General features: G+C 51.5%; 1 protein-coding gene across 2 annotated transcripts; it reads left to right on the top strand.

Moving 5' to 3' along the window:
* Positions 1-1,245: 1,245 nt before the first annotated feature.
* On the top strand, positions 1,246-22,681 carry SLC9A5 (solute carrier family 9 member A5). Of its 2 annotated transcripts, XM_003417178.4 has the most exons (16): positions 1,246-1,438; positions 5,741-6,043; positions 7,525-7,688; positions 7,871-7,949; positions 8,256-8,433; positions 8,943-9,163; positions 9,368-9,570; positions 9,796-9,885; positions 9,966-10,036; positions 10,728-10,857; positions 11,326-11,414; positions 11,572-11,698; positions 15,241-15,411; positions 15,919-15,988; positions 16,759-16,899; positions 20,616-22,681. In XM_003417178.4, exons 1-16 carry the CDS (start codon positions 1,246-1,248, stop codon positions 21,086-21,088), a joined length of 2,703 nt encoding a protein of 900 aa, XP_003417226.2. In that variant the 3' UTR covers positions 21,089-22,681. The 2 variants fall into 2 exon arrangements, with proteins under 2 accessions (XP_003417226.2, XP_064129991.1); XM_064273921.1 differs by lacking the exons at positions 15,241-15,411; positions 15,919-15,988; positions 16,759-16,899 and having other exon boundaries at positions 20,616-20,937.
* The last annotated feature ends 3,482 nt before the right edge of the window (positions 22,682-26,163 follow it).

Below are 26,163 nucleotides of genomic sequence, written 5' to 3'. Positions count from 1 at the left end.
AGGCTGCACTCCTTTACTGGGAAGGTAGGGCAAGTGGGGCGAACGTTTCTTCAGATGGTGGCCGGCCACATCTTCCTTCACTTTGCGGGATGAAGTGGATGGATTTCTCTCATTTGGAGAAAGTAATGAGGCTCGTCCCTTTCATTTTGGAGGGAGAAGTGAGATGGATTCCACTCAGTTTGAAGGAAGAGGTGGGGTCACTTCCCTTTAGTTGGGGAAGAAGAGGTCCTCAATTCTGGGAAAATGGTGGGATGCCTCTCAGTTCGAAGGGGAAAGTAGAACACGTTCCCCTCAGTTTTGAGGAAGAAGTGGAATGGGTGCCCCTCAACCTATATGAAAAATGGAGATGGTCCTCCTCAGTTTGATGAAAGACGAGAATACCTCGCAGATTTCGGGAAAAAGTTGGGTGCATCCTCTTAATTTGAAAGGAATCGATCGGCTGGGTTTCCCACAGTTACGCAAAAAAGTGAGATACGTTCCCCCCAGTTTCATGGAAAACGCAAGAAGAGAAAACCCGGTTTAACAGATGAGAGATGAGCCTCCTTCTCAGCCTGGAACGAGCTGGGCCCTCTTTCGGCCTTGGGGTTTCTGGGCACCGCGTTGACTGTCACGGCTTTTTGGGCGCTCCCAGTACGCGTGCGCGGCGCTGGGTGGGCTTGAGGGCCGGGAAGGGAGGGTCCCATGCCTGCGCTGGCGGCGCTGAGGGCGGCCGCGCACTGCCACCTGCCGTCTGCACTGGGCAGCGCGGGGCCGGCCGCCTCGGTACCTGGAGCTGGCCCCGCGCGGTGGGGCGCCACTTGGGTGGAGGCGCCGTGCCCTTGCCATCTCAGTCCCGCCGCCGGGCGGACCCCGGCCCTTCTGGCTACCGGCTGACCCCTCCGGCAGGCAGGACGCCGCTGTGCCCCTGGAGGGTCGTGGCCACACGAGCTCTGAATCCGAGTGGGGGAAGGTTTTGAGAAGGTTTGCAGGAGCAAAAAAGAGTATGTTGCGGGACTTGCGGGGAGAGGGCTGCATTGGGGGGATTTCCGGAGCAGAGGCAGGTTTAGAGGCGAGGAGGAAAGGGGGTCCCCACTACGGCTGCCTGGGGCATGGTCTCGATTCCGGACCTGGCTTGGGGGTATCAGAGCCAGGATTGGGGGGAGCGGGACCCACGTGCCTGTGACGCGGGGGCGCCCGGTAGGCGGCGGCTGCGACGCGGGGCCGGCGGCTGTGCAGTGCCGGGAGGGCGGCTGGGCAGGCGGCAGGATGCTGCGCGCCGCATTGCCCCTCCTCGGGCTGCCTCTGGCTGGGGCCGCGGCAGAGGGAGAACCTACCCAGGAGCCAGGGGCACCGGGCGAGCCTCCCCCGAGCTTGGCGCTCTTCCGCTGGCAGTGGCACGAGGTGGAGGCGCCCTACCTGGTGGCCCTGTGGATCCTGGTGGCCAGCCTAGCCAAGATCGGTGAGTGCGTGTATGCGTGCACCAGGCCGGCACCCGGCATCCGACCGGCCCCTGGCCCCCCAAGCCACCAGATCCCGGTGGCTTCACACACGGTAACCAGACTTAGGTTCGAGTCCTAAAATCCGGTCGCCCGCCCAGTTCCTGCACCGCCTTTTCTGGGTCTTCCTTCTCCCCTTTTCCTCCCTTGGGAGCTCTGAGGACTCGCCTCCCCTCAAGAGCTGTCCCAGCTCTTTCCTTCAGCCCCAGCCCTGGGTTCCTGTGTCCAGAAGAACCCCTCTCTGCTTCTCTCTTCCCCTTGCAGTGAGCTCTCCTCGGTCCCCAGCCTCTCAGGAACCTCTGCCAGCAGGGGACATTAGGGAATGATATTCTCCAATGAACCTAGGCATTCTGGTCCTGAGGAAGCAGCCTTCCCTGGAGACCACATCCCACTGTCCATTCTCTTGGAACGCTAAGCTGCCACGTTTCCTCTAGCACCCCTCTGTGTTTCCCACCTAAAGAGGCCCCCTTCTTGTGCTTAGATGGGGGACCCCTCTTCCCCAAGTCAGATCTACAGTCTTCCCATTTCAGGGTGTAGGAAACTTCCGTTATTGGAGCTGTGGGCACTACTAGATGCTTTCATGCACCTAACCTCCTGACCTCACAACACTGAAGGCTGTGCTTCAGACTCTTTCCCTGAATAGAGCTGCTTTTCCTTCCTCTGCCCCTTCCTCCCCCTTCAGAGCAGCCAGTGGCCCCTCCTCCCACCAGAGACCCCCCCCCACTCTTTGTGCAGACTCTGCTGTGGGGTGACTAATTATAGCTGAGTGTTGCTACTCACTCCCCATCTATACTGGCACAGCCTGTACTCCAGTCTCCCAATACAGCCTTTATGTAGAAATCACTTAGCCTAGAATTTGACCCCCCACCCTCCCCTCACACCATACACACTACTGGCTGGGGAAGGGGGGCTGGTCAGGAGCAGAATAGCCACTCTGCTGTGGCAGCCCAAAATTAATAATAATTGAAAGGGGGGCTCGAAATGCCTCAGGGAGCCTGATTCTGCTGGAGAACTGGCTTCTGTGATGGCTCTTCGATGGCAGGGTGGGGGTTGGTGCATACTCCGGAGGCGAGGACAGAATAGGGACCCTGAAGGCGGGAGGAGGGGGATGAGTGTGGGGAGATCCTTGAGCTTCCTAGAGGCCCCTGAGCTCTGAGAGAAAAGTGGGAGGAGCCTCAGATTTGGAAGCTAAAAAGGGGGTTTGCTGCAAAGTCTCTGAGTTGCAGGAGGGCTCCTGTCTTACTTAAGGTTTATAGCAACGACAGTAGTTTCCCGCATAAATCATAGTGCTTTTTCTAGCTTGGGTGACACATCTTTTGGAGGTAGGAGAAGAGAAAGAGCCTCCTTCACCATAGCCGAAAAAAATCCTCAGAGAGGAGAAGAAAGATAAGTAGACTGTTCAGGGACAAGTTCCCCAGCTTCATCGCTAGGAGTGTTTTGCTTTTTTTTTTTTTCTTTTATTCAACAGTAGCCCTGGTGGCACAGCGGGTAAGAGCTATGGTTGCTAACCAAAAGGTCGGCGGTTCGAGTCTACCACCTGCTTCTTGGAAAGCCTATGGGGCAGTTCTACTCTGTCCTGTAGGGTCAATATGAGTCGGAATTGACTTGATCGCATGAGTTTTTTTTGTTTGTTTTATTCAACAAATCTCTGTGTACAGCTCCTTATCTGCCAGGCACTACCCTAGGCCCTGTGGGTACAACTTCCAAAGGGCACTGCTTGGCGTAGAGTCTCACACAAACTAACATGGAGGCTTCTCCCAGGAATTATATGGTAAGAGATACGATGTGTTCACTCATGGTCTCTGGGCTCAGGGGAGAGCCAAAAGAATTTATTTTAGGGGTTAAAGGTAGGAGTAGGCTATAGTGGAGGAAACCCTTTTCTTACCTGTCCTCTTTTCCTACGGACAGATTTATTATTCCCCCCAGCCAGTCATATTCAATTAACATTTGTTGAGCATCTGCCATGTGTCTGAAATCATTCTAGGCTCACTCACATGTCATATAGTTTCATTCTCACCCTTTGTAATGGGTATTTTTCCCATATTACCGAAAAATTGAAGTTCAGGTTAATCGAATAATTTGCCTGAGATCACACAGAAAGTGAAGGAGTTGGGAGAATACCTGGAGGCTTTCTGACTGTAAACCCAATACTTTTTTCTTTTTATTGTGCTTTAAGTGAAAGTTTACAAATCAGGTGAGTCTCTCACACAAAAATTTATATACACCTTGCTATATACACTCCTAACTGCTCTCCCTCTGATGAGATAGCACAGTACTTCCCTTCCCTCTCCCTCCTCGTGTACATTTGGGTAGCTTCTGGACACCTCTGCCCTCTCATCTCCCCCAATACTTTTTTAACTAGCGAGTCCTTTGAGACCCTGTGTAATGAAAAGCATATAGGGCAAGGAGGTATACAATGCTCCTAGGAGGTATAGTGTGCGTCATGGTCTAGATAGGGAGGCAGGACATATAATGATGGTGGATTTGAACTGCTGACCTTTTGGTTAGCAACGGAACTGTTAACCACTGTACCACCAGGGCTCCAATATAATGACCAAACCAACCCTCTGCCATCGAGTCGATTCTGACTCATAGCGACCCTATAGACAGAGTAGAACTGCCGCATAGAGTTTCCAAGGAGCGCCTGGTGGATTCAAACTGCCGACCCTTTGGTTAGCAGCCATAGCACTTAACCCCTACACCACCAGGGTTTCCAATATAATGACAGGTGCATTTTTTTTTTAATAATTTTTATTGTGCTTTAAGTGAAAGTTTACAAATCAAGTCAGTCTCTCACATAAAAACTTATATACACCTTGCTACACACTCCTAATTACTCTCCCCCTAATGAGACAAAAAAAATTTTTTTTTTAATGAGACAGCCCTCTCTCTCCCTCCACTCTCTCTTTTCAATGACATTGAAGGAATTCCTGGGGGAGCAGTTAAGCACTCCACTACTAAACAACAGGTTGGTGGTTGAAATCCACCCAGAGACGATCTGTTTCCGAAAGGTCACAGCCTTGATAACTCTACAGAAGGCAGTTCTACTCTGTACGCATGAACTCATCATGAGTCAGAATCAACCTGGCAACTGTTTTTTTTTTTTTTGGTAAACATTTATTGAGTGTTTACTATAAGGCACTGTGTTAACTGCTTTTGAATAGATTATTTAATCCTCACAACAGTCCTATGAGATCATTACTGTTTTTACTTCCCTTTTGCTGATAAGAAAACTGAAGTTCAGAGAGGTGAAGTTATTTGCCCCAAGAGTTTATTTTAGGGGACTAGTAAATGGAGGAGCTAGGGTTTAAACCCAGGCAGCTTGATTCCAGAGCCCTTGGTTTTACATGTTATACATGCAAATATACCAAGTTTTATATAAATATACCTTGCTTTTACATGTTATACATGCAAATATATCAAGTAGCATTTGCTGAGGTTCAAATAATTGTGGATACGGGAAGTCAGAGAGAGGCAAGAAAGGTGAGGTCCCCTGAGGATGAGGGTAGAGAGGAGAGAGCATTTATAGGGGAAAAAGCAACGAAAGGCCTAGGTTGCCAGGGCATGATAGGAGTGCCAAGAGACAGGCAAATTTGGTTGCAGGGGAGGGTTTGTAGCCCTGGAGGTTGGAGATTTTGGGAATCCTGCATATCTTTTCTCCTTTCTTGGTCCCAGGGTCAGGGGTCCTGACCTTAGGTAACCTGTAGCTGGGTGTGGGTGTCCCATAAACTATCAGTTACTGTGTTAGTTATCTAGTGCTGCCATAACAGAAATACCACAAGTGGATGGCTTTAACAAAGAGAAATTTATTTTCTCACAGTCTAGTAGGTTACAAGTCCAGATTCAGGGCCTCAGCTCCAGGGGAAGGCTTTCTCTCTCTGTCGGCTTTGGAGGAAGGTCCTTATCCTCAACCTTCCCCTGGTCAAGGAGCTTCTCAGGCGCAGGCTCTGTTCCTGGTGCTTCTTTCTTGGTGGTATGAGGTCCCCAACTCTCTGCTTGCTTCCTTTTCCTTTTATCTCTTGAGAGGTAAAAGGTGGTGTAGGCCACACCCCAGGGAAACTCCCTTTACCTTGGATCAGGGAGGTGACCTGAGTGAGGATGGTGTTACAATCCCACCCTAATCCTCTCAACATAAAATTACAATCACAAAATGGAGGACAACCACACAATACTGGGAATCATGGCCTAACCAAGATGACACATATTTTTGGGGGGACACGATTCAATCTATGACAGTTACCTCCTGTCCTCTTCTTGCATTGTAGTGTTTCACCTGTCCCGGAAAGTGACGTCTCTGGTCCCTGAGAGCTGCCTGCTGATTTTGCTGGGCCTGGTACTAGGGGGCATTGTCTTGGCTGTGGCCAAGAAAGCTGAGTACCAGCTGGAGCCAGGCACCTTCTTTCTCTTCCTGCTGCCCCCTATCGTGCTGGACTCCGGCTATTTCATGCCCAGCCGGCTGTTCTTTGACAACTTGGGTGCCATCCTCACCTATGCAGTAGTAGGCACACTCTGGAATGCCTTCACAACAGGAGCTGCCCTCTGGGGCCTACAGCAGGCTGGACTTGTGGGTGAGTGACGCTAAGACCTGGGCCCGCAGGAGGAAGATTTGCCAGCTGTCACCCTACTTCCCTCTTCTCCAGCTCTGGAGATCCTATGTGGGTGAGAGCTGTGCTCTGGGAGCCCTGCCGTAGGTCCCTGCCAGGCCCACCTGGATTGAAAGGCACCACCCCAGATGGGGCCTCCAGCCCTTGTTTAAGTCTCTGCCAGTCAAGGCTGCGCTTCTGCAGCATGACAGCTGAGCAGGCCTGGCTCCCAGCTGTGTGTGGGCTGCCAAAGCTAGTGAGCCCGCATCACCACTCTGCTGCCTCCTGCCCTTTTTTACCACACTGCCACTTGCCAATCCCGCTTCCCTGAGGCAAGCTTACTTCTCCTGCAAGGGCCTCCTGTCCTGCCTCTGCCCAGGCCATGTCAAGGTGATTTTCTGCTTTTATTATTATTTTTAATAAGCATATATTACATATCCACAAAATACAAGACACTGTACTGGGTGTTCCTCCTTATCTTATTGACTGTTCATAACAACCCTGCTGGGATATAATTTTTCCCGTTGAATGAATTAGCCCTTTAAATTGATTTGATATCATGTCCAAGGTTAGTAGGAAAGGTCTGTTTTTCTGAGGCTCCTTGCCTTCAGGTTGCCCTGTCACGCTCCCTCCTTCCTCGTTTTCTGCTCTGAGAAATCCGTTCATCCCAGAATGTTGGCAATTCAGTCTTTTCCCAAGGTATGAGGAGAGATTTGCAATTTCCACCTGGGGACCCCAAACTGGTTTCCCCATTGACTTAGTGAAGTCTTTGGGGCTGGAAGGGAAGGGAAGACATCAGACTATAATGATGATAATAATAGTAACAGGTAATATGTATTGGATATTTACTATGTATTAGACACTAGCTAAATAATAAATTCTGTTACTATTTCCAAGGCAAGCTCACCACTCCTTACAGATGAGGCTCAGAGAAGCTATACGACAAGTTCAAGTCGTACCTGTGGTATTTTCATACTATATTCAGCCTTTGTAGACTGATACCTGATATCCCCTCCCCCTCCTGCTGAAAATTGTGAGTGTCACATCCCTTAGATGAGAACCACAGGTATGGCAGAAAGCGCCAGCTTTTGTTCTTCTCCCTAATAAAGCCAATCGGCAGCCAGTTTCCAGCGTCTGGTGGTTATTACCGTCATTGCAGTTTTTATTATCAGTGCCACTTTAGCTTTTCAGGTAACATAGGTTACATAGTCATCTCCAGGGTTGATTTTCGCAGCGGTCTTGTGAGGGAGGCATGGCTCAGAGAGGTCACGTGACTGAGCCAATATCACACATCCAGGTCTTAGGCATAGGCAGCTCGGCTCAGGTCTCCTGAGCTGCAAGCCAATGCTCTGCCTGTCATCCCAGTTCCTCTCTGGGCTTCCCTGTTTTCACAGTGGGATGGAGGCTGTAGGAGACTGGGTTGCCCTCACCCATTACTGGTCTGTCCCCTCTCTCTCCCTCCAAAGCCCCTAGGGTGCAGGCCGGCTTGCTGGACTTTCTGCTGTTTGGGAGCCTTATCTCAGCGGTGGATCCTGTGGCCGTGCTGGCTGTCTTTGAGGAGGTGCACGTCAATGAGACCCTCTTTATCATCGTCTTTGGCGAGTCCCTGCTCAACGATGCAGTCACCGTGGTGAGAGTACACAGCTGGCTGCCATTCCTTGACTCCAGGCTGCTACACCCTGAACACTTGAGCTGTCTGAGGAACCAGCTCAGCCCCTCCCTGAGACCCCTGTGGGAAGAAACATTCACATTTTCTCAGCAGTCCCAATGCTGCCTCCCCTGCCCCATCTTGACTCTTCTCTTCTCACTCAGGTGCTGTACAAGGTCTGCAACTCCTTTGTGGAGATGGGCTCAGCCAACGTGCAGGCCACTGACTACCTGAAGGGAATTGGTCAGTATTTCCCCCCTCTTGGCTGGCGTTGGAGGTCTTCCTCCCCTGGCTTGCTGAGGCCCCCTAACCCTGGCATCAGGAAAGAGGAGGCTGTTTGGGGTCTGCCTCACTCCCTTCCCTCCTCTATGGAGAACTGGGGTCTTGAGAACCAGAGCAGGAGGGGCTTTTCCTGGGAACCAGGCTCCGGAATCCTGACCCCCAGGGAGTGTGGTGGGCATCATCCTCCACTCCCTGCCAGGCAGCAGTTTTGTCAGCCTGGGTAAGGTCCAGGCCACGGGTCATGCTGACAACCCACTCCTCCCCCAGCCTCCCTGTTTGTGGTCAGTCTGGGCGGGGCAGCTGTGGGCTTAGTCTTTGCCTTCCTCCTGGCCCTGACCACACGCTTCACCAAGCGGGTCCGCATCATCGAGCCGCTGCTGGTCTTCCTCCTCGCCTATGCAGCCTACCTCACTGCTGAAATGGCCTCGCTCTCCGCCATTCTTGCGTGAGTCCTGGGGGCCTTGCAGGCAGGCAGCTGGGAGAGGGCACAGGAGATGGTTGCCCCTCACAGGGACAGAGGCAGGACCCTGAGGAGTCCATAGGTTTCCCTGAGCCCTTGTGGTAGCAGGAGCCTCAAATTCCCTTGGGGAGACAGTGAGCCTCAGGTAATGTTTCAGGATCTGTCTCCAGAATTGTCCTGGGCACCTCAGAACCCAATCTTCCTCCACTGGAAATGCTCACTGGGGCCTGGGCTGAGCTGGAAGTGAAATCCGAGGCCTGGTGCCACTGGGTCTCGTGGCCGTAGCACTCCAATAGGGGCTTCCAGGAGGCATTTATTCCAGGACCACCACTAACTGCTGTGTGTCCTTGGGACAGTCCCATACCTCTCTGGGCTTCAGCTCTGAGAGCCTGGTATCCTGTGATGGGCAACCCCCCTCCTGCAGCATGTTCAAACCCCAGAGGCCATGCCCTGCCGCCCTCCTCACTTGCCCTCTCTCTCCATCCCTCTCCCAGGGTGACTATGTGTGGCCTGGGCTGTAAGAAGTACGTGGAGGCCAACATCTCCCATAAGTCACGCACAGCTGTCAAGTACACAATGAAGACTCTAGCCAGCTGTGCTGAAACTGTCATCTTCATGCTGCTCGGCATCTCGGCTGTGGACTCTTCTAAGTGGGCCTGGGACTCTGGGCTGGTGCTGGGCACCCTCGTCTTCATCCTGTTCTTCCGAGCCCTCGGTATTGTCGGCACCCTCTGCCTTCCCTCTCTCCTTCCTACCCTGCTTAGCCCCACCCACTGCAGCTCAGCCCCCAGTCTGAGTCCTCATCCCTGTCAGCTCCTCTTGCTGCTCACCTCTCCCAGCCCCTTTAAGACCTTAGCCTAGATCCTTGGTGCCCTCCACTCCCAATGCCCTGCTCCCACTGGCCTCCCTCCTGCTGTAGGCGTAGTCCTGCAGACGTGGGTGCTGAATCAGTTCCGGCTGGTCCCTCTGGACAAGATTGACCAGGTGGTGATGTCTTATGGGGGCCTGCGGGGGGCTGTGGCCTTTGCTCTCGTCATCCTACTGGACAGGACCAAGGTCCCTGCCAAGGACTACTTTGTGGCCACCACTATTGTGGTGGTCTTCTTCACGGTCATCGTGCAGGTGGGAGTGCCCACGAGACTGGGTGGGGAGAGGGTCTGGCAGGCCCTGGGGGAGTCTTGGAGCCTCTGGGACCGGGGCTTCTCTTCCTACTGGGGAACACAGGGGCCTGCCTTCCCTAACGTTGAGTGCAGCAGAGTGGGGGTACAAAAGCTAAGGCCTAACTGTGGGGGAGAGAAGGCAACAGGGAACTGAGTAGAGTAGGGCTTACCTACTGCCTGTCCTCAGGGCTTGACCATCAAGCCGCTGGTCAAGTGGCTGAAGGTAAAGAGGAGTGAGCACCACAAACCTACCCTGAACCAGGAGCTGCATGAGCACGTGGGTACCAGAATCCCCTCCCTCCTCTCTTCTATTCTGGGCAGTGTCCTGATCCAGTCCCCCATCCATCCCTCTTCTAGACTTTTGACCACATTCTGGCTGCAGTGGAGGACGTTGTGGGGCACCATGGCTACCACTACTGGAGGGACAGGTGAGGGAGCTGCCCCTGAGGCTCCTTCAGCAGCAGCAGCCCCACCACTCAGGGCAGCATGGGCCATGTGCCATAAATTCTGAGAAAGGCACAGCCAGGCTCAGGTGGGATGACCCCTGCTGGAAGCCCTCCAGTGGCATCCTAGTGCTCTCAGGATAAGGTGCCCCATTGTCTCCTGCCTGGCCCTGTGTGATTTGGCACCTGCCAGACTCCCAGCCTCACTGTGCTCCTCCCACTCCTTTACTCTCTGCCTGCTAATCACAGGGACCTTATTTTAGAACCTCAGGACTCCCCACTCCCCCCACCCCCCACTGGGCCTTTGCAATATTGTCCTCTTTTTTGCCTACTCCAATTCATCCTTCAGATCTCCCCATAGGCATCAGTTCCTTAGGGAGGCCTTCCTTGTCCTCCCTGACTAGGACAAATCCCAGTACACTCTGTAATTCTCCTTTATAATTCTTGTCATGGTTTCAATTTCACAGTTATTTTTAATAACTTCAGTTAATCTTGGGCTTCCCCATAACCTAACTTCCACAGAAGCAGGGACTAGCCTTCAGATTCCCCTGGCTGAGGCCCACACCAACAAAGCCAGGCCCGTGCTGGCAGTGGCCCTGTCCCATCTGAGGAAGGGCGGGCCAGCCAGCCAGGCCTTGGGGATGGCACTCAGGGCTGGGCTTGGCAACCTCTGTAGGTGGGAGCAGTTTGACAAGAAGTACCTGAGTCAGCTTCTGATGAGACGGTCAGCATACCGCATTCGGGACCAGATTTGGGATGTGTACTACAGACTCAACATCCGGGATGCCATCAGCTTTGTGGACCAGGTGGGCCAGCAGCTAGTGGTGCGTGGACAGAAGGGTAGCAGAGCAGGGTTGGAGGGGGCAACAGGCAGGCAGTCCCCAGTGGGGATCTGGGAATTCCCAGTTGGCTCCATAGTCTTGTGACGTGGCAGCTACAGGAACCGGCCTGCCCTGGTGCTAACAGTCAGAGTCTGGCAGACACAGTAGAAAAATGTGGGAAATAGTTGGACTCTAGAGTCAGCAGATTGGGTTCTATTCTTATCACTGAAGTCACATATCCTCTCTGAGCCTCAGTTTCCTCAACTATAAAAAAGAGGGAATAAGAGTACCCATTTCGTAGTTTTATGAATTTGATGAATATGTAAAGTGCCTGGCACAGAACCTGGCACATCAAAAGAGCTAAGTAAGTGTTAACTGTTGTTATTCCTTTTATTACCTTTCCAACTGTCTGGGCCACCCTCCATCTGACCTCTGTCTTGACCCCCGCTTCAGGGGGGCCACGTCTTGTCCTCCACAGGGCTCACTCTGCCCTCGATGCCCAGCCGCAATTCTGTGGCAGAAACTTCTGTCACCAACCTGCTGTGAGTCCTGAGCCCCCTTCTCCTTCCTGGAGCTCCTTTCCATTGGGTGCTCTCTCTGAATCCCTTCTAGGGAAGAGTTGTCAGCACCTTTGTTCCTGGCCTTCCCCTGGCCTGTGTCTCCTACCCCTCCAGCATCCACTTTCCCTGCCCCCTGCAGGAGGGAGAGTGGCAGTGGAGCGTGTCTGGATCTGCAGGTGATCGACACGGTGCGCAGTGGCCGGGACCGTGAGGATGCTGTGATGCATCACCTGCTCTGCGGAGGCCTCTACAAGCCGCGCCGCAGGGTGAGAGCAGGCAAAAAGCAAACCTGTTGCCGTCAGTTGATTCCAATCCATAGCGACCCTAGAGGACAGAGTAGAACTGCCCCATAGGGTTTCCAAGGAGCAGGCAGGTACAAGAATTCCAGGGGAAAGGTGGTGTGGGTCTGAGGAGGTGATGATGATCAGAGAGGTTCAAGAGGTGGTTGGCGCCAGCATGTGGAGAGCTGTAGGTGCCCAGCTGAAGAATTTGGGCTTCATCTTGTTGGTAATGAGAATTTTTGGGCTTTCTTTTTTTGAGGAATTTTTTTTTTACTACTACAAGGACTTTTTAAGAATGCCTTCTCTGGTAGCACAGTGCAGATCAAATTGGAGGGGGTGAGCTGAGAGGCCAGGGTCCCAGTTGGGAAGCTGGAGTGAAACACTGTGGATTCAAGGTGGGTGGTGGGAAGGGAGAGGAGCACATAGGACTAGGTGGTTGGCCCTGAAGGGGAGAGGAGGAGATGGAGGACACTGTCCTTGCAGATAACTGGGAGAATGATGGGACACAGACAGAAGCAGGAGTGCTGAGGAAGCCTGCGGGCCCGGCTAGCATGGCGAAGGCAGACATCTGTTTTAGGTAGTGTTAGTCCAATGCAGATCGTAAAACTTTGCAGCTGGAAGGGCCCAGTTCATCCAGGGGGGAATCTGTTGTGACTCCCGCAAGGGGGCAGCAAGCCATTACCTTGAACCTTTCTGAACTTGGAAGCTAGCCATTGCCATTCCCAGTGGTCTTAATAGTCAAGGCTCTTTCTATGGTTGAGACAGAATTGGTGTCCTTTAACTTGCACACGCTGGTCCTGATTTGACTCTGCAGCTCTGGGAATAAGTCTTTAAAAGATTGAAGACAGCTTCCTCCCAGGCCTTCTTGCCCTCAGGCCAGCACCTCCTGTCCCCTGCACCATCCTGGTGTGTCTTCTCTGGTCATAAGCAATGGGGCCCAGAGTGGGAGGTACTGCTTCGGCTGTGGTTGGCCAGGGCAGGGCAGAGGGGCTTTCTCACTTTTCTCATTCTGGAACTTGCTATTCTCTTTCTGCAGCCCAGGATCCTCCCACTTTGATTCACTCTCCTGGGCCCCCATATCGTCCTTACAGTCAGGCAAACCCCTATACATGTCTTCCTCATGTTAATGGCTGTCAAACTCTGTCTCCTCCAACCTATTTTTTTTTTAATGATTTTTTCTTACAGAAAATTTCAATCATACACAAACTAGAGAATAAAATAATAAACTCCCATTTATCACTCAGCTCCAATAATTATCAATGTATGGCTTGTTACATGTAATAACCCCACCACACCTTATCTATACTTTTCTTATTTTAAAGAAAATCCCAGTTATCATCTCTAAATATTTCAGTATGTATCTCTAGGTGGTAAGAACTCTTTAAAAATTATGTATAACCATAGTACCATTACCACTTAAAAAGAATAACAATAATTCCTTCTTATCATTAAATACCCAGTCAGTATCCAATAAATATCTTTTTACAGCTGGTTTGTTCAAATCAGGATCCAAGTAAAGTCCACATTTCGCATTTGGTAAATATGTCTTGTCATTAAAAAAAAAAAAGTTCCTCCTTCCTCTTGCTATTTATTTATTGAAGAAACTGGATACTTTGTCTTGGAGAATTTCCCATTTTCTAGACTCTGCTGATTGTATTCCAATGGTGTTGTTTAACATGTTCCTCCATCCCTGTGTTTCCTGTTCAGATTCAGGAACATTCAATAGGTATAGTATATCTTTTTTATTGTATCACATCAAGAAGTACATAATGATTGGTGGTCTCTCTGTATCTGTGTGTGTGTAAGAATGGTCAGTGGGTTTAGTCTTAGGTAGTCAATAAAGAAAAAAAAAACCAAAAAAATTGAAGTAAGATTTTACTTATCCCTGTTAAATATCATCTTATTTGATTTAGCCCATCATTCCATCATTTGGATTCCATTTCTGCCATCAGATATCTCCTCAGATTCACATCATCTGAAAATTTGCTAAGCCTGTTAACAAATCAACATAAAAAACGTTGAACAGGATAGAGCTGAGGACAGAGCCCTGTTGCATGCTACTAAAGACCTTCCTCCAGATTGACGTGGATCAAGCATTTTTGGGGTATGGTTACTCAACCAGCTCTGAATCCACTTAGCTGTACCATAACACAGTCTATAATCCTTCATGTTCTTCACGGAAGTGTCATTAGAGAAAAGTGTCTAGTATGCAGTTAGAAATATAAGATTATACACTGAAACCTGTGAAAGCCAGAACTTGATGGGACTGCCTTGTTTTTCAGGGTCTTTCAAGTTTCTGCCTGTGACAGGGTGCAGTCTTACCAGTTTTCTATTGCTCCTTTTAGTGGAAAATATTTGAATTTTCCTTCTCTGACAGTTTCCGCCTTACACAGGTTCCGGCTTTTGCAGGTTTTACTGTAGTTTGAGAGGAAAGGGCTGGAGATAAAGATTTGGAAGCCATGTATATCAGTTTTCCTTGCCTGGCTACCTCAGAATCCCCTGGGGAGCTTGCCAGAATATATACTCCTGGTTTCACTTCCTGGAGATTCTGAATCTGTGTAGCATATATAGTAAACTGCATAGTATAGAGTGGGACTACAAATCTCTATTCCTAATACATTCCCCAAGTGATTCAAATGCAGCTGACTGATGGCTAGTGTTTGGGAGCCACAGGTCTGTATCACTGGGGTAGCTGAAGCTGAGAGACTGGATAAGCTCTCTGGGCTGACCATTTAGAGGGATAGAAGAGGGCCAAGGATAACACTGTTAAGAATGCATGTGGAAGAAAAGGAAGGGGAGCTGGTGAGGAGAAGAGGGAAGGAATCCTTGGAGAAGCAGTAACAGATGATGTCTCAGAGGCCTGGGTGGAAAGAGGTCTGGATGCTACCTGGAGGTCAGGCCAGGGCTCAAGCTGAGGCCATGGAACTAGTGACCAGGGAGAAGGCAGTTTGGTATTTAAGGAAGTAATGGGTCTGAGGAAAAGTGGTGTCTGAATCAAATTATAAAAATTTGGCAAGAAGAAGGGAGGCAGTGGGTTCAGTGAAAAAGCTTTCTTCAAGGAGGAGAAGGCCAGCACATGCTTGAAATCAGAGGAGAGGGAGCCAATGTCGAAGGATAGATTGAAGAAAGATTGAAGGAGAGTGAGAAATAGAGGTAGCAGGAGAGTGATGGGGATGGAGGGAGTGAGCTGAGAAAAGGGAGAGGCCCGGGTTGAGAAGTGAGGAGCCTGGGAAGGGGCTCCTGCCTCCTGTCACTTCAAATCAGAGAGAAGGGAAAAGGCACAGGGGATGGGCAAGCTGGATTTGGGGGGATAAGCTCTGGGATAAGGGAAGTTTTCTCCCAGTGAACTGAGAATGCAGAATCCCTGGCTGGGTCACTATTGCCCTTTTTTTTTTTTTTAATCTTTGGCTAGGTCTGGAAAAACCCACCGGCAGGGTTTGTGTTAAATGTGTTGGGGCTGTGGGCTGGGGTCCCTGTGGGAGGCCAAGGCACCCAGCCTCACCGCAGGGTGGTGCTGTCATTGCTAGTACAAAGCCAGCTGTAGCCGTCATTTCATCTCAGAGGATGCCCGGGAGCGTCAGGACAAAGAGGTCTTCCAGCAGAACATGAAGCGGCGGCTGGAATCCTTTAAATCCACCAAGCACAACATCTGCTTCACTAAGAGCAAGCCGCGACTCCGCAAGGCTGGCCGCAAGAAGGCATGTCCCTTCCCGGATTTCTGTTTGAGGCTGGAGGCTGACAGGCAGTTTTGAGCCCCCAAGTGTTGGAATCCAGCTTAGAGGAGCCTAGTTGGATATTCCTGCCCTCAGGGACTCGATGGTTACAGCAGTTTAAGTTACCTCTTAGAACTTCCTGGAACCCCAGAAGGGTAAGGAGAAGCTTTTAGAGGGAGATCAGCTTCTTAGTTATGTGGTCACCTGCTGGGAGGCAGCAGGAGCTCCTGCCCTGAGGGGCAACTCCATGAGCCACTAATTAAGGCCAGACTGAAGCATCCAGAGCCCTTGCTGGGGCACAGGTTACTTGGACTCCACCAACTCTTACCTAATTGGCCAAGGGATGGTAAGACCATTGGGTCTGACCTGCCCAGGTACAGATTCTCCCCCTGCTGGGTTAGGAAGGGTTGTCCTCCTGTTGACCCTACCCAGGACAGGGTTGGGGTCTGGGAGCCAGGGCCAGAGGCTCAGATTTTCTTTCTTGGTCCTCAGAAGGATGGTGTGGCTAACACTGGGACTACAAATGGGAAACCTCCTCGAGACGTGGGCTTTCAGGACACAGGCAAGCAGGGAGCAGGGGTGGGGTTGAGAATGAGAGGGAAAGGGCAGAAGTCCATCAGCCAGAATCCTAGAGGCCCTCTTCTGTGGTACATTCAGTACCATGAGCTGGGCTCTTTCCCTCTGGGACTAGATGGGGAAACTTGATTTCAGAGTTGGAAATGGTCGAAAGTTATTGGACGTTTGTGACAAAAAAAAAAAAAAAAAAAGTTTGTGACAGGAGGTGACTTATTAACTATGGGCTACAGGCCCTGAGGACTTGAACAATGTAGAAAAGGTGTCATGGGGAGAAGGGGAAGTTTTGAAGGATGGATGGACCCTGGGGCCCAGTGTTCCTGTCTACAAAACCAGAAGTTTGGATGAGTTGAACTTTAACGGGCCTTCCAGCTCTCAATATGCTCCCATTTCCAGTTGATGATGGGATCTGTGTCTGAGAGGAGAGACTGGGAGAGCTGAAAAGTCTGACTTCTCTTATGGCCTCCTCCGAGAACCTCGCCTTCTCTGGTCGCCTCCTTGGGCTTTGTAATCACACTTCCCTTGCTCTCAAGCCCCCCGCCCTGTTCCAGCACTCTTGCCCACCCTGCCGCCTCACGGTCTGGTGAGGAACATGAGGTAGTAAGCCTACCTAACTGATGAAACAGCCAGAGGAGAAAGCAGGTGCCTCTGCCAATCATGGGCTCTGCCTGGGTGGACAGGGAGTCACCAGGGGAATGTGTAGTACCTAGAGGCAGCTGCTGGGCTGGCTGCCCTGACTCTGCCCTTGTCCTTGTCCAGCTGCTGTGATATTAACCGTGGAGTCTGAGGAGGAGGAGGAGGAGGAGAGTGACAGTTCAGAGACGGAGAAGGAGGACGACGAAGGGATCATCTTTGTGGCTCGGGCCACTAGTGAGGTTCTCCAGGAGGGCAAGGTCTCAGGTAATGGTGTCCTCTCTGCCTCCCTGGGCTGTGCAGTTGGCTCCTCTCTCTTCACTCCTGGCTTCTACTCCAGACAACTCTTTTTTTCCTAGTGGTTAAGAGCTCAGCTGCTAACCAAAAGGTCGGCAGTTCGAATCCACCAGCTGCTCCTTGGAAACCCTATGGGGCAATTCTACTCTGTCCTATAGGGTTGCTATGAGTTGGAATTGACTCTATGGCAAATGGGTGTGGTTTGGTTTATGTATTCACCAAAGCATTTACTGAGCATCTCCTTTATATCAGACACTTGACATGATCTTACTCAACTCTCACAACAACCAAGATGGGGAAACTGAGCTCATAGAGGCTAAGGGACTGTGCATTGTCAGCGTCACACAGTAGAACCAGAATGTGAATTTGATCCACCTGACTCCAAAGGCAACAAACAGCCTTTTCACTGCCATACTGCCCCCTTTACAGTCTAGTGGGGAACATAAGGTAGTAGGCAAACTTAATAGCAGGCTCTGTTTTGACCATACTCAGCACACTTGTCCTCAGGTAGAGCCCCTGGTGAGGGTGGCAGCCTGACCTGGAGGAGGAGGCTGAATTAATCACTGTGGAATTATTATGGACGAAGAAACCATACATGTTTCCATACTTGAGGACCTAATTCACTCATAATGCTAAATATCACTACTGGTTGGCCCAAGCACACTCAGATATTTTTTTTTGTTGTTTAAGTATTATTTTATTGTGTTTTTGGTGAAGGTTTACACAGAGTTTAGATTCCCATTTAACAATTTTTACACAAGTTGTTCAGTGACATTGGTTACATTCTTCACAATGCGTGAACGTTCTCGTTATTTCCATTTTAGTTGTTCCGCTTCCATTAATCTAGTTTCCCTGCCCCCTTACAGTCTCATCTTTGTTTTAAAGTAATTGTTGACTGTTTGGTCTCATGTAAGTGATTTTTTTTAAAGGAGCGCTGTATTTTTAGTTGGAAACCCTGGTAGCGTAGTGGTTAAGTGCTGCTAACCAAGAGGTCGGCAGTTCGAATCCTCCAGGCGCTCCTTGGACACTCTATGGTGCAGTTCTACTCTGTCCTGTATGGTCGCTATGAATTGGAATCGACTCGATGGCAGTGGGTTTGGTTTTTTTGGTACTTACAGTTGATATTCCTTATTTTTTGAGCCAGTTTGTTATTTAGCTACAAAGTGACCTCAGGGATTAGTTTTGGTTCAACTCAGATGTCTTTTTAAAAATGTTTTATTATAAAAAATTTCAAAATATACAACAGTAGACAGAACAGTAAAATAAATTCCCATTTATCCACTACTCACCTTCAGTAATTACCTACTCATAGCCAGTCTTATTTCATCTCTGCCCCTGCCATACCCCTCCCCACAGGGTTCTTCTGAACCTTATCTCAGATATCATTTCATCAATAAATACTTCAGTACGTATCTCTGAAAGATAAGGATTCTTTTAAAAAACATATAAGTACAATGCCATTATTATATCTAAAATCTCTGTCTTCAAACATCCAGTTAATGTCCAAGTGTCTCTGATTGTTTCACTATTTTTTACAGTAGGTTTCTTCAAGCCCACACATCGTATTTGGGTGATAAGTCTCTTTTAACCTATAGCAGTTGTTTTCCAGTGGGGGAGGGAAGCAATTTTGTTCCCCAGGGGACTTTTGGTAAAGTCTGGAGACATTTTTGGTTGTTACAACTAGGGGGTGCTACTTGTATCTACCGGGTAGAGGCCAGGGAAGCTGCTAAACATTCTGCAATGCACAGGACAGTCCCCATCACAAAAGAGTTATCTGGCCCAAAATGTCAATAGTGCCAAAGTTGAACACCCCTGATCTATTGGTTCCCCTGCCCATTTTTTTTTTTTTTTACCTTGCAATGTATTTGTTGAAGAAACCTGGTCATTTGTTCTATAGTTTTTCCCTGTCTGAATTTTGCTGATTGCATCCCCAAAGTGTCATTTAATATCTTTTTCTGTCTCCTGTATTTCCTTTCAACTGATAGTTAAATCTAGATCAGATTTCAGTTTTAATTTTTTGGTAAGAACACTTCATAGGTGGTGATGGCGTCCTTCTGTTGTATCACATCTGGAAGCACATACCATCTGTTTGCCTTTTGGTGAGGTTAACGTTGATTAGTGGGTTCAGATATTATTATCCTAATTGATCCATTATCAAGTTCCCCATCAGCTTTCCACTGAATGGTTTTATCAGCCACTGATCCTTGCCAGATCCAGCATTTCACTGGGGGTTTCACAATGATGGTATTCTATCTCTCTTTGCATCTGCATTTCTTAGCTGGAATCTTCCATAAAGAACTTCCTCTCATCAATTTGGCTACTTTCAGTTTCAGTTCATACAGGAAAGAATGGATAAATGATTGATTTTTTCCTTTTATTTACCAGTTTTCAGACTAGTGAGTTAGTTCCCCAATACCCTTCAAAGGTGGACACCGAATTAAAAAAAAAAAATTTTAATATTCCAGAGCTTTCATTTTTTTTTTTTTTTTCCAAGGGACATAGTTTTTACTTTTAGTCACAGCATCAATACATTTCATAATGTGCTCAGTCAAGAAGTTACTGGACTACTCTGGACTTAATAAGCAGGTACATACTGAACCAGTTACTGTTGAGTTGATTCCAATTCATGGCAACTCCACAGATGTCGGAGGAGAACTGTGCTCCACAGGGTTGTCAGTGGCTGATTTTTTGGAAGTAGATCGCCAGGCCTTTCTTCCGGGTACCTCTGGGTGGACTTGAACCTCCAGCCTTGCATTCCATCACTCAGGGACTCTGATACATATGGTCAGGGGCCTTCAAGTAGATTTCATCATAGCAACCCCATGTGATGGAGTACAGCTGCCCCATAGGGTTTGCTAGGCTGTAATCTTTACAGGAGCAGATGACCAGGTCTTTCTCCTGTGGAGCTGCTGGATGGGCTCAAACCACCAACCTTCCTGGTTAGTAGCTGAGCATGTAACCATTGTACAACCAGGGCTCTTTCTGATACATACTGAATGCCTATATGCAAGGCATTGTGCTTGGCTTTGGAGAGCTGGGAGGGGTAGGTGGCCAGAAGGCTTCTCTTTCCTAGACTTCCTGTAAGGCAGTGGCCTCATTCATGGCTGAGCCTGAGCCTCCAATCCCGCCACCAGCAGTTCTGGGTTTCTTGGCTTATTCTCAGCTTTGTTCTGTCGTCCTTTGCAGCCCAGCTTTAGCCTGCTGCTAGGTTTGCATGAGCTCACACTCCTGGGCTCTGTCCCACCAGAGGGCTGTGGTAGGAGCTCAGGCAGGGGGCCCAGCAGCAAAGCTTTGGGCATGGAGCCTAGAGCTGTCCCTCACCCTTGATGGCTGCCTGGGATGGGGTTTGGGCCAGATGTGGTCTCTTAAACTGGTGCTGCAAGTCGAGTGAGGGCTAATGGCAGATGGGGCTTCTTCAATGTTGGCTCCTGCTTTCACTTGCTTCACTTATTTTCCTTTGTTCAGTCGGTATTTGTTGAGCACCTACTATGTGCCCAGCCCTGTGCTAGGTGCTGGGGGTAGAACAGAGCAAAACCATCTGTGGTCCTTCCCTTCAGTAAGACAGTCATCAAACAATTACACAAATGGATGTAATATGGCTATTGTGGAATGAATTTGTGAAAGAGTACTTAGACAAAGGATTCCACTGTGTTGGTAATGAGCTCGCATGTACTCTCTGTCCCCAGGGAGCCTCGAGGTGTGCCCGAGCCCACGCATCATTCCCCCCTCTCCAACCTGTGCGGAGAAGGAGCTCCCCTGGAAGAGTGGGCAGGGAGACCTGGCAGTGTACGTGTCTTCAGAGACCACCAAGATCGTGCCTGTGGACATGCAGACAGGCTGGAACCAGAGCATCTCGTCCCTGGAGAGCCTGGCCTCCCCGCCCTGTACCCAGGCCCCAACTATGACCCACCTGCCTCCCCACTCTCTGGCCACTGAAGAGCCCCAGGCCCCTCTTGCCCTGCCTTCTGATCCCCTCCTGAGCTTCGCCTTCCCCCCGAGCCTGGCCAAAGCTGGCCGCTCTCGCAGCGAGAGCAGTGCAGACATCCCTCAGCAGCAGGAGCTGCAGCCCCTCATGGGTCAGGAGGACCATACCCATCTCAGCCCTGGTGCTGCCAACCCCCGCTGGTGTATCCAGTTTAACAAAGGGGGCCGGCTGTAGGCAAGGGCTCGAGGTGCCACTGTGGGACATGTTCCCTGTGCAGTGGGCAGATAAGCCTGCTTAACCTGACATGGGGCCAGTGGGGCCTGGACTGAAGAAGCAACTGGGTGCCAGCTCCTTTGGGGCAGGTCAGAGAGGGGTCTCCTGGGCTGGTCCTCACAGGCCCCCCTCACTACCCTTGCTGCTCCTAACCCCTGCCGCCTTCCCTTTCAGTAAGGGCCCTCCCCGGGCTCAGGATCCAGTTCAGAGCGTCTGGGGGTAGGCCCAAGACTTGGGTAGCCAATACCCCTTCCCCAGTGGGTCTTCCTGGGGTTACCCTGGGCAGCTGCTCCTGCCCCCCAAAGCAAAGGCATCATTCCTCAGCTGACACTGGCCTGTCCTGCCCTACAGCCCCTCCCCAGCACGAGCTCAGGGACAGTGCCCTGGCAGTGAGGATCAGAGAAGTGGGCCTGGTGGTCCTCAGAAGAATTGGCTTGGAAGGTGGAGCAGGTCTCAACCTTCGGTCAGCCGCCCATAGACAGTATTTTTTAAGGCAGGAGAGGAATCTCTGTCCCCTCCCTTTGCTACCAGGTATTGCGGTGATGGTTCCTCCTCTTCTAGGACCAAGGCCACAGAGCTGGGCCAGGCTTCAGATCAGGTCTGCTTCTTAGCTAGGGTTACTCTGGGGATCTGCTGCTCTGGGTCCAAGTCTGGACCTTTCTGATCCTTGAGTCTGGGTTTTCTGGGGAGGGGAGACAGAAACCTCTGGGCTCCCATGTCACCACCTCCACATTCCCCAAACAGGAAAGGACCTAGGTATCCCAGGGCTACTGCTCCACTACTCTGGGGCTGGGATCCTGGCAGTAGTGGTAAGTGGCTGACTGGGTGCTAGGTGACTTTCCTGGGGTTAGCACCTGCCCTGTGTTTTGTACCCTGAGCCTAAGATACATTAAATACTTCCCAGGTGGACAGGTGCCCTGTGTCCACGTGGCTGGGAGTTCTGGGTGTGGGGGGCAACAGGAGCATCTGGTAAGGGAGATGGAAACTTCCAACTGCCTGTCCCAGGGCTTCTGGGATAGAGAATGGATCCTGGGCAGCATCGTTAGGCCCTCCAGCCCTCCCTCGTGCCTCCCCATACCTGCCTAGTCTTGTCCCCTTAGCAGGGGGCCTGCAGTAGCACTCCAGGGGATCCCTGTGTAGACACAGGTCACCGAATTGAGGGTCCACAAGATGGGAATGGCTAGTAAGGGAAGGGACCCCAGAGGTCAGCTGCCCGAAGATGCAGTCATCACACGCTGGGACCCCAGAAGCATTCCTCTAAAACCTGGAGGTGGCAGGGATTGGCCAGATGAACAGAGGTGTTCTGCAAATGGCTGGTGGGAGGGCAACCTCAGAAGAGTTGCTTACCCTGAGTGTTTATGACACAAACCAGGTAGTACAGGGTCCTGAACCATGGCTAGAAATCCCTATATAACAGCAGTCCCATAGTTCGGTTTCCGCTATGTCTGAAGGACTTTTTTTCTAAAAAAGAAATCTTTATTGAAATTTAACTCACATACCATAAAATTACCTATTTAAAATATACAGTCCAGTGGTTTTCAGTCTATTCATAAAGTTGCACAACCCTTACATAATCTAAGTTTAGAACATTTTTATCACCCCCAAAATAAACCCGTTGGGAGGCTGCTCGAGGAGGCCAGGGGACATGAAGAAATTGGAGCTGGGATGGTGGTGGTGTTGGAGAGGGCAGACTACCATTCTGAATTTACTGTAAGAATCACCGGGAGACTGCTTGGCAGATAGGGTTGGTCAGAGCCGAGCAGACTGGGAAAGGAGGCAGACGAGCATGGGTATCTGGGAGGCAGGAGAGTGACCAAGTCAAGAGCTCATCCACGGGTCATCACCTGATTGGGCTGGGATGGCTGGGGAAGACTTGGTGAAGAAGGTGGGGCTGTATCCAGGCCTTGAAGGAGGAAGGATTTTGACCTGGGGAGGTGGGCGTAGGCATTCCAGGAGAAGGCTGTGTGAGACAAGACTTGTAATCAGGTAACAGTTTGCCAAGCCAGTATGGGTGCTGGATAGGAAGGCTGCATTGCCTCTGGATGGCCTGGAATGCCATAATGAACAGTCTGGACTTGAGTTAGGCCAAAGGTGAGAGAGAGAGCTGGAAGGTCTGGGGTATTTGTCATCCTCACTGTTTGGGGCTGAAAAAGGGTGAGCAAGGTTTGAGGTCTCATTACCAAACCCACTGAGGCACACAGCTCCCGTTTTATTTTTAACTGATTCATGATGGCAGGAACAGGGAGGCTGAGGGAGGTTTGGGGAAGGGGTAGGGGAGGGAGGCTGATCCCCCTTGTATGACCTCAGTGGAAAAGGCTGCTGTGTGTTAATTCTGCTGCCAGGAGAGCCACAGAGATGGGCTCCATGAGTCACTGCTCAGTCCTGCAAGCTCAGCCCACAGAGGCTGCTGTGGTCGGCTGGCCCGGCCGGCTCCAGGCCCAGTACCCCCACTGTTCCCTACCCGGCCTCAGCCTGTCCCCATTTCTGTGTGTAGTTTTGCTGTCCCAGGGCTGTGTATCCTGTAGCTCTCTGCCTCTAAAACTGCCTCAATTTGTGACTCTGCTTTACATTTCAGCTTACAGATGGGAGCCTCAGGAGGGCAGGGGGAGGGTGGCCAGTCTCAGGCACCCCTAAGAATTTATTCTATGCCAGGCCCTGTGCTGGGTGCCAAAGTATAGACATGGACAACACACATACTCTGTTTTCAGGAAGCAAAAACCAGGGCAGTTGTTCCTTGGAAACCTTATGGGGCAGTTCTACTCTGTCCTATAGGGTCATTAGGAGTTGAAATTGACTCAATGGCAAAGGCTTTGGGTTGTTTTGGTGTTTGGACCCTGCCTCTGTCTCAGTGTCTCTGTGCCTGTCCCTGAACCTGTCTGCCTGTGCCCAGGAGTGCCTGGATCAGCTATGGCCTGTGGCTTGACGTCTCTTCTTTGCCTCTGGCATTGGGAGGGGTGTGTGTGCCTGCCAAATCCTAGGGCCTGGTTGGTGTGTGGGGGTGGGCAGAGACAGTGGGCAGCAGAGGGGAGGGAGGCAGCAGGAGATAGTGACTCAGTGGGGGTGGCCCTCGGACAGAGTTGGGGAGGGGCCAAGGTTGGTCCAGCTGCTCACTGTAGCTTAGAAGCGGGTGAGGACAGTCAAGCCAGGGGTTGGGTTGGGACAGGACAACTCCAAGTCTCCTTTCTGGAAGCCAGACCAGCCAATGAAGAAGGCTCCTCGGTAGCTTGTCCAGGAGTCTGGACTCTACGTGCTGATATAGCAGCTGGGATGGGTGGAGGGGGGCTGCTGTTGGCCCCACTGTGCCTGCCCCAGATGCTCAGGTCCCCTCCTCCAGCAGCCTCCCTGGGCTCATGAAGGAGGTGCCTGCCTTAAAGCCAAGGAAGCCATTACCCTTACTGTCACCTCCTCCTGTCCAGGCCTGGACATTCTGTGGGCACAGCGCCTTCTGGCCACACAGCCAACCTTCTCACAATCTTCCCACAAATTTTGGGGAGAGTCAGGCCAGGCCCACATGCCCCAAAGAGACCCCAAACCTTAGAGCTGGGAGTGATCTCACAAGTCATTTCACCAGTACAGGATCCCTTGACTGAGGGCAAAAGGAAGGGTGGGCATGAGCACAGCCCAGCACTGGTAGTGAGGGGACATTTGACATGCAAACCTGGGAGAAAGAAATGACTTTCTTTTTTTTTTTTAAATAGGTGAGGAAAGTGAGGTTCAAAAAGAAGAGCATTGCTGGAGCTCCCCCAGCAGGTAAGTGGAGGGGCCAGGCCTGGGCTAGTCTCTCTGGCTCCAGGACCCCCTACCTCAACACCAGCCTCCTTAGCTGGGCCTTGGGTGATGAAAGAGTGAGGGAATACGTGGGGGTGGAGGGTTGAGCCTGGTGGGTTCCGGCAGGCCTGGGTCAGCTCCCATCCCAGAGGCCTCCCTGCCCCTCCCTCAGCCCCCATCCCATCATGGGCTCATTCAACCTGTCTCGTGGTACCTGGGGACTGGAAGGAAGATGGGGGGGGCTGCAATAACCCCCACCCTCCATGAAGATGCACCTACCGACTCCTTGCAGCCTCAAGCAACAGGTCTGGACTCCGGGAGTCTCATTCGAGGGGCTTCCCTGGAACCTTGAACCCACACTTTCTTCTTTGGGTCAGATTTGAAGGCTGTGAGGAGAAAGGGGGTTTTAGCCTGTCCTTCTAGTTTTTTTTTGTCTCGCTAAGGGTGGCTGGCAGGCTGCCCTCCAGCCCCCACCATAATAGCCTTTCCCTGTGTGCATTCAAGAGCAGAAGCCCCTGCAAGCTCCTGCCTCCCATCCCAGGCGGACCCACAAGCTCACGCACCCTCGCGCGACCGTACAGTACCTTCCCCAGCGGACGGCCGCTTCTGCGCCTTCGCCAGGCCCGGGGAGTGGGCAGGGGCGGAACGGCCGTTAGTCGTTGCTCCTTACCGGCGACAGAAAGGCCGAGGTTGAGCGAGGAAAGTCGGCGGGCCCCGCGGGAAGCTGGAGCCTAGCCAACTGCGCCCGTGAGGGCGAAGGGGGCGGCGGGTAGGGGCGCTGCGGGAGCCGGCGCTTAGGTGCTCTCCCGCCACTGGCGTCTGCCGTCGGGACTGGCGGGTAGGCTGCGGCTCTGTCCTCCCGCCTCCAGGGGGCGGCGCGGCTCCGCGTATCTGCGGCCCCGCGTCCCTTCCTCCGCGGCCAGGAGGCGGCGCCCTTGAAAGCCGGGCGGGCCGCGCCGTACCTGCCGTCGAGGCCGCGGTGGTACGGTACGTTCGAGGGCTCCCTTTTCGCGGTTCCTCGCGGCGAGTTCTGCGGGCGTGAGTGTAGCTGGCTGGCGAGCGAGGCCGCGCGCCGGTTCCCGGGCGGAGGCGAAGGCCGGGCTGAGCCGGTGGGAGCGCGAGCACGAGGCAGCGCCACGCCCAGGTCCGTGACCATCCCACGGGGCACAGGCCTACCAAGCGTGGCCGGGAGCGCGTGGTCCCGGCTGCGGACCTCCCCCCGAGCACGCCCCTGTGAGCGCGGACGGCGGGGCCTGGGCAGGAGGGAG

This window comes from Loxodonta africana, chromosome 21, assembly GCF_030014295.1.
Source record: "Loxodonta africana isolate mLoxAfr1 chromosome 21, mLoxAfr1.hap2, whole genome shotgun sequence".
NCBI lineage: Eukaryota > Metazoa > Chordata > Mammalia > Proboscidea > Elephantidae > Loxodonta > Loxodonta africana.
This window is presented reverse-complemented; position numbering and strand designations above follow the sequence as displayed.